Source organism: Ictidomys tridecemlineatus, chromosome 1 (assembly GCF_052094955.1).
Source record: "Ictidomys tridecemlineatus isolate mIctTri1 chromosome 1, mIctTri1.hap1, whole genome shotgun sequence".
Taxonomy (NCBI): Eukaryota; Metazoa; Chordata; class Mammalia; order Rodentia; family Sciuridae; genus Ictidomys; species Ictidomys tridecemlineatus.
The window spans coordinates 91081176-91089363 of record NC_135477.1 but is presented as its reverse complement, the minus strand read 5'-3'; the positions used below and the strand labels follow the sequence as shown (position 1 = coordinate 91089363).

At 41.7% G+C, this 8188-nt stretch overlaps 1 protein-coding gene across 3 annotated transcripts in view; it reads right to left on the bottom strand.

Moving 5' to 3' along the window:
• Positions 1-8188, bottom strand: part of Rasgrf2 (Ras protein specific guanine nucleotide releasing factor 2) — a 244732-nt gene that overhangs the window by 4654 nt on the left and 231890 nt on the right. For 2 of the 3 annotated variants that reach the window (XM_021724529.3, XM_078044465.1), the window contains exon 27: positions 54-7209. In XM_021724529.3, coding sequence (XP_021580204.2) covers positions 7117-7209 — 93 coding nt within the window. In that variant the 3' untranslated portion in view covers positions 54-7116. The remainder of the gene's footprint in view (positions 1-53; positions 7210-8188) is intronic. The other variant, XM_013366590.4, reaches the window with a different exon arrangement.

The following is an 8188-nucleotide window of genomic DNA, read 5'->3' as shown; positions in this document are numbered from 1 at the left end:
GGTCTGTAGGACCTGGCCTCAGGGTGAAAGGGCCAGCAGGAGAGGCTGTGTACCTGTTGGGTGACTTGCTTCTCCCCTCTGTCAGGAGCACCATCCTGGGGACCCTGTTAGCTCTGGAGAATGCACTTCTCAGGCCAAAGTGGAGAGAAAAGCTGTCTATAGCTGCTTCTCCCCAGCTGCTAATCAGGACCTCAGCCAGAGGCTAGGAGGACCTCCTTCCAGCTTATTGTCTGAGGCCTGGATTCAGAGATAATAGCAATCACATTTCTGTTCAGGATCAGGCCATCTGAAGTAGATGGCTACACTGTCTCGCCTTCTATGAGCTTAATCTGCCACCCAGAAGGCCCTGCAGGCCATATCCCTGCTTAAAAATAGCCCTCCTTGGGCCATCCACCATGAACCGGAAAGGTGGCCTGTAAATAGCAATGACCCACCAGGATTTTGGACAGCAGCCCTGCCATTTCAAGGGAGCCTGCCTAGGCTTCTGGTGACAGTCACGTACCTAGTTTCTGTGACCACGTGAACACTGCCAGCTGATTCCTCTCTCTCCCTTCTTAGGGCTCAGCCAGCCTCAGAGGGGATTATGGAGCTGGGGAATGGAGACTCAGGAATTATTCCTAACAAGGCTCTGTCAGAGTTTCCATTCTTTTCAACATGACCATGGCAAAAATGTAAACACCGCACAAGAGACTGATCAGGAGAGCACATGAGGAGGTCTTCTCATGGTCTGGAAAGGTTCTCAACTTGAGGGGGTTCTATGAATGGACCCACGTGTAAAAATCCCTCATGTTGAAACCTGGAATTCAAGCACTTTTTTTGTATATTGGTTTCCTCAGTTAGTACACATATGTCATCACTGTGTCCTAACAGAGTGATAGCCTTTCAAGTAATTTATACTTATATATTTTCTAGGTTCTTCTATGTTACTTCATGAAAATAATCACAGATTGGGATTAACCAAGCAGATTTCATGGTCCTGCAGAGTCAGGATTCCTGGAGGGCACAGGCAGTGAGCTGGAGGACTGTGGGGCTCAAGAGCTGCTCCAGAGACTGGGCTCTGCTGGCTGGTAGGGGTAGGGGGGACAGTGAGGTCTTTTTGTGGACACACACTTACTTCAAAGTCAGTTCCAGTCACCCTGTAATAGCCCAGTTCTGAGATCCAGAAAACTGTGAGGCTCTTTTTTTTAAATTATTTTTGAGAGAGAGAGAGAGAGAATTTTTAATATTTATTTTTTAGTTTTCGGTGGACACAACATCTTTGTTTGTGTGTGGTGCTGAGGATGGAACCCGGGCTCATGCATGCCAGGGGAGCACGCTACCGCTTGAGCCACATCCCCAGCCCAACTGTGAGGCTCTTGAAGGGCACAGATGTGCAAATTTTCAAGAATGGTAGTTATGGTGAAAATCCCTCATTTTCTTTTTCCTATAATTCTTTATTAATGGACATTTAGGGCCTCCTCCACATCTCTTACCTCAACTGCTTATATTTTACACTGAGTTTACACATGAGTGGGTCAAGGTAGAAGCTGAGATGTTGTTGGAAAAAGAGGCTGCCATCCTTCTGTCAGGGCCTGGTCACTTTCAAGGTTATTAGGAGGGACTGGCAACTAGCACAAGTGACTCACCGCAGAAATTCCAAAACGTCTGAAAATCCATTCAACTACAAGCCCCGTGACATGCCCTTTCTTCCTTTCTTATCACTGCCCACTCCCTTCAAAGCTCCCTGGCTCTAGTGCCCAGTGTGACCAGTGGCTGGATTTTACCATATCCCTTGCTTTAAAAGAAATATCCCGTCCTGGGCTTATTCTCTTTTCTATTCCCAAATCAAGCTGGAGTGTGCATAGAGTAAAACTCAGATCTGGCCATGCAGGCCTGTGGTTTGGCTGAGTAATAGGATGAAGCGAACCTGGTTCCCTGCAACCCCATCAGTCTGGATCACTCATGCCAGAATTAGAAAGAAGCTAATTGGGCAGCAGGGATCCCTCTGCTCAGTTCCCTTTTGTGCTCAACAACTGTATCCTGGTTCCTTCAGCTCTAAATGTGAGGACAACTTCATCTACTTGACAGAAATGATAGTAGACATATGTATATATATTAATAATATAATATTACGAATATATATATATCACTCCATGTAACCATTGCAGTAATTGTAGGAATAGACATGAGTCTTGTTTTATGGATAAGGACAACTTCAGACAGCTCAGGAGCCCATCAAGGTCAGAACTAGTAATGGCTGAGCCAGGATTCCACTGCTGCAGCTTCTTTGTCTCCAAAAACTGCCAGGAGCATGGAGCTGCCCTGGATGAAGCTGAGCTGTTCTGGGCAGTAGTCAAACATGTGCTGTGGATCTCACAAGACCAATGAAAGACTAGAAAGTGAGTGGGACTAAATGATTTTCCATATTTTTTCTGAAGTCCCCCGTTCTCTGATACTTTGGTGTCAGCAACATGTACTTTTTCTAATCTGTTTTCCACCCTGAACTTTAAAAGAATAACTGAAAAAGCTCATTGTTATCAAGAAGACAATTAGAAAAATAGGGCAAGAATAAAAAACTGATGAGATTTCCAAGTATTCAAGAAAGGCGCAGTTTAATTTGCATATAGGCATAACTTACACCTCACTTGGCAAATGTTAGGCCACAGCACAAACTCCTCTGTCGGAATCACAAATATCAGCAGATTTGCTAAGTACTGGACACAATATGCTTCTCCAACTGACATGTGTTTCTCCATCACACGCACACACACACACACACACACACACACAAATAATAAAGAAATACATTTAATTTCTCTGCAAAAGAGAGCTGAGGATGGTAATCAGGTTACCTCACATTTGGACAGCACTTTACAGTTTACATTCTAAGCCATTTTGTCCTCACGACAGCCCTGTGAGGTAGACAGCACAGAAATTACGATGAACCCCATTTTACAGATGAGGAAACTGAGGCTCAGAGAGGTGTAAACACTGGCCTAAGGTTTTCCAGCTAGTGGATGCAGATTTGGGCTAGGACTCAGGGCAGGGATGCCTGGTCCAGTGCCCTTTCACAACCAGCTTTCTAATGAAAGTTGAAATGGATTGTGTGAAAGACAGTGGTTCAACATCATTAAGTAGAACTTTCATTTTTCTCGAGCAGATTAGATCAGTACAATCAATCCTAATGTCAATGTCATGCTGTGTGGCACCTGAGATGAATGATTTTTGGAATCATTCATGTGTTTACACCTAGTACAAGAAGACTGTGTCCCACTTTTACTCTGCCCTTCTTAATTTTAAGTCACCAGTGGGCACTGAGAACTGACATTTTGATTAGATTTACTACCAGGTATCATACAGTGGTGACTGTAAATAAGTCAATATTTAGACTTACAAAATTTCTTACATAAATGAAAATGAATCTCATTTACTGATTCCTTCTGCCAATGGACATGTAATCTGGCCATAAACAAGAGATTATCTTTTTCTTGTATTTATTAATTTATTTTATTTTTTCAGTACTGGAGATTGAGCCCAGGGTTTTATTCATGCAAAGCAAATGATCACCAACAGAGCCACATCCCCAGCCCTTTTTTATTTTGAGACAGGATCTCACTAAGTTACCTACACTGGGCTCAAACTTGTAGACCTCTATCCTCAGCTTCCTGAGTAGCAAGAAATACAGATGTATGCCACCACACCCAGTGTAAAGTTTTTTGCAGGTTTTTAAAAAAACTTGCACTTGAGTTCAAAATAAAGAGAGAGATTCTTTTTCAGAGGGAATAAAATGAAACTTGGAAAAGTAAGGAAATCCTTTGCTTACAAATAAAATTTAACTTTATTAGGAATAACTTCTTTACTGCATTACTTCTTTTAAGAACTTAAAAGCTGCCAACTCCTTGCTGGCCCGAGGTCTTGTCTCACAATGTGAGCGAAGAGCTGCTGATTCACCACACCTTCCAAATAGGCACATAATGGATTTTCTTTTCCAAATTATCCAGTAGCCATGAGTTTCACTTGTCTATAAACAGTGCCCTAAGGTCCGCTGAAATTTGCCAGCAATGGAGATATTGTGAGAGCAGCTTGAACATCCTGCAAGAGCAGTTTAAAATTTCCTCTTTAAATTCCTTCACAGAAACACTAAGGAAAAGTGACAATGTTCTATTTCATGCCTGACTCTGTCAGAAAGTATATCAGCTTAGGTAAAAGACTTCTCCCTGTGGCAAAACTGAAAGTCTTAGTTAATAACCAAAGGCATCCCCTAAAAACCTCAAGATGACTCTATTGACAGCATAAAATGTGAGTATTCATTTGAAAGCATGAAATTGGATTTTACTTCTGAGTTTCTGGGTTAAGTTTGTAGTATACATGTTTGTTACTTGGCTCATAGAGACTGACCTCCTACTCCTAGAACCGGTCTCCCGGAATAGAATATAGGGGGACTGAGCCTGGCAAGCATGCGCTGTGTGCCACAATACACACAAAGCTTGGGAGGAGAGGAGGATCAAGACTTTAACAGTCAGAAGAGACAACATAAATTGCTCTGGAGAATTTTAAGTGTGACCAAATTGAGGATTTGTTGTTGTTGTTGTTGTTGTTGTTGTGTTGTTGATTCTTATTTTAAACATGTGTTTCTATCTCAGCTGACCCACAAATAGTGCAGCTTGTCAAAGGGAACTCTCTTGGAGGTGGAGTTCTCTCCTTCTAGCTGTAGGAAACGAAGCAGGAGGGCCATGTGACTCAAGATAACACTAAAAGACAGCATTGAACTCAATAAAATGCTAAAAGTCACGTCTGACCACTGGGAGGCACTTCCAACATGCTACAGAAATTAGGCTCAGAAGTTTTGTCACTGTGAGGAAAAGCTGCATTGCAAAAGAGGAGGAGCATTTGAAACTCCTGTCATTTTTTTTAATATAAAAATGGCAGTGCCTCTGGAACAGCTGGGTCAGAGAAATGGGGTTCAAACTTCCAAGGAAAGTGCACATAGAGGCATCCCTTCCCCTTCAGAAGGCCATAGGACTCCAGGGCAGGGTACAACTCATTGATTTTTCCATGTGGTGCTTTGCCTGAAGCTAGGTACCAAGTATGTGCGTGGTCCTCTCGTGAATTTGTCCTGGTTTTTGCTCACCTTCCAACACTTTTTTTTTATTTTTGAATCAAGAAAGCTAACCTTTGCCTAGCTTTTCTTCTGCAAGAACATGAGGTGTTTGGTGCAATTGACACATATTTTTTCAAACCCTTGGTTTCTGAACAGTGAGAAATAAATCACAAGGTGTGCATGATTAGAATCCAACATCCATGCTTCTCATCATGCATCAAGATGCAGTCAATCTCTTGTCTGAAACTAAAGAGAACAAACAAGCAATTTTTTAAAAAGAAAAAAGAAAAGTAAAGCATCCATAATGAACCCTCCTTGGGCCTAATGCTACACTGTTGGCTAATATGAGCTACAGAAAATATTTTTGGAATGGTTTTCATATATTATAAATACTTTCTTTTCCTTATTTGATATTTCACTATGTAGTATGTACAGAGATGGCCCTTACTGTGCAAAAAAAAAAAAAAGTACCTTCTTTACTTCTATGATACGTTATCAATGCCAGCTCTTCCATGGGGTCTTAAGAGCTAACGGAAACTTATTAATCAGCTGTTAGCTCTACCAAAAAATTAAAGTGCAAAGAAGAGGGAAAACAGCCAGAGAGATCCATTTTTCATTGTTAGCATAAGTAAGCTTCATGCTTTCAAGAGCAAATGTCAGGTACAACAGGCTCAGGTAATAATAACTCTGTCGTGTTTTCTTCTTTTAAAGCAGTAGTCTCCCTGAGAAGAGAAGAGGGAGGTAAACGATAAAATAGCCCTGTTTCCTCTACAACTGACAATCTCCATAAAACTGAGGCCACATTCCCAGCCATGGGCAGCAGGACTAACCTCTGAAATTGGCTTTCTGCTGTGAGAGCTGTTGGGTCATTGGGCCCATTTTTCCCATGCAGTTACAGAATTCTCACTCAGAAAGATCTCAAAACCATTTTTAAACAAAGATGGCTGGGGTGGGGGAGGATTGTCTACCAACAGCACATGGAAGTGTGGGTTTTCAAAAGAAAATCCCATGAAACAGTTTTTAAAAAATACAATCCATGCTCATAGCGAGCCTTTAAAAAAAAAAGGTTTGTGTAAATCAGAAGATTCCTATTATACTATCAGAGAAAAGGAAACAAGCAAAACGAGGTACAAAGATGGTTTTTAGGTATATATTTTCACTTAGCAATGAAACCCATTATTCCCCATAGCACTTGGTGGCCTTTGATCTTGTTCCACAGTTTTGTCGGTGAGGTGGCATGCACCTTTCTGCAAATTCTGCAGCTGCCTCTCCAAGTGGGTAGCTTCTTGGGACCACCAATCTCAGGAAGAAGCCCCCACTCTCACCCCAAGATGGCCACAGGCTGAAATCCTCTGGGGCACAGCCTAATGTTTTAAATTAAGGAAATGTTACCAACAAATCCACTAGAGTTTTATCTCTTTTTTTTTTTCCTGTCCTGTTGCCTAAAGACTGAAAAGGCAGTTTCAGAACATACCATTCCTCAAATATAAATATTTATAATGCACTGAGAACCATGCACATGCTGTAGACTGGCACTGCTGATGTGTGGGCCCTAGAGAGGAGGCTTCGGCTTTCCTGTGAAGCTTGTAATGGAAAGAAGTGTCATGGAAGCAGTTAAACCCTAGGAGAAGATTGGCAGGTGTGCCCAGGCCAGTGAAGTGCCAGAGAAACATCACAGGTCTTTTCTGTGGACCCTTGTCCCCAGGTTCTAACAGAACAAGGGGCAGAGGGAAATTTACCTTCTTACCAGCTTCATGAAAGTGGCTACAAGCCTCTCCCATCTTACATTCCCTTACATAAAATGCACCATCAGCTTTACAGTATCAGTCTTTTCATCTTCCCACCCAGGGCTGAAGCAGCTGACTTTGACCCACACAGCTGGGGTTGGCTCAGTCCAGTTCCATCTTCTTCAATGGAGACAGGAGACTGGCTTCACCTTTCCCCAGTCCCCGCTGCACCGTGTGAGGCATGGCATGCACAGTTCTGACTGTTCCCTTTCCATGGAAACGCCGAGGTCTCGGGGCAAGGCCAGATCTTCAAGCAGGGAGTCGAGGTTCAATTTTTAGTGACAGCTCATAAAGCGTATCTTCATCTATGATGAGGGCTTTGTCAAGCAAGTACTGTGTGACCTGAAAAAAAAGACATTGCAGCTTGCATTTCTTTGAGAACACCACTAAAAACCTTTCTGAATGGAATCTGACACATTCAGCATTTTCTCTTAAACATTTAAAATTTTCGTATTACTAAAAAATGTTGTGAATATATTCTCTTTTATTTTAATCAAACATCTCTAGTCATTTCCCACCTCTGTCCCAGGTAGCTTCCCCAAGAAGCACCACTGTTACCATTTGGCATGTATTGTCTCCCAGATGTGTTACTGTATTTTTACAGACATTACATGCACTTACAGAAACCATTTCCCCTGTTATCATAGATGACATTATGACCTACATTGTATTCTGCTTTCCTCTCTTAATTGTAACTTATGGAGTGCTCCCATGTCAATATAGAGAGCTCTAACTGTGGTACAGTATTGATAGTGCAATATACTCAAGTTTCTTTAATGCTCTACATCGATAGACATTGAGTTGCTGTCTATATTTCACCATTACACAGTTACAGGAAAATCCTTATTAGCAAGCTTCCTGATGCTCATATATGAACACTTTGCTTGGGTAGACACCAGGAATGAAATGAAAGGAAATGACACTAGAAATAAAGATTTGGAGGGATAGGGTGTTCTCCATGAAAATATTTTCTTATTTTTATTGAGATATAACATACATAAGTGATATGAAAAGTTTGATCAGTTTTGATAATTGTATGCACCCATGTAAGTTACATACATACATACACAGAAGCTCCTCCATGCACTTCCCAATCTGCTCACAGAAGCAGCTGCTGCTCTGATTCCTATCACACATTAATTTTGTCTACCCAGGAACTTCATATAAATGGACATACAGCATAAGCTCATTCCTGTCTGGTTTACTTCACTGAGTGTTAATGTTTTGAGATTCACGCATGCTGTATTATGTATCCGTAATATTTACTCTCATTGCTGAGCAGTGTGCCATTGTAGAAATATACCACAGTTCACTTACCCAT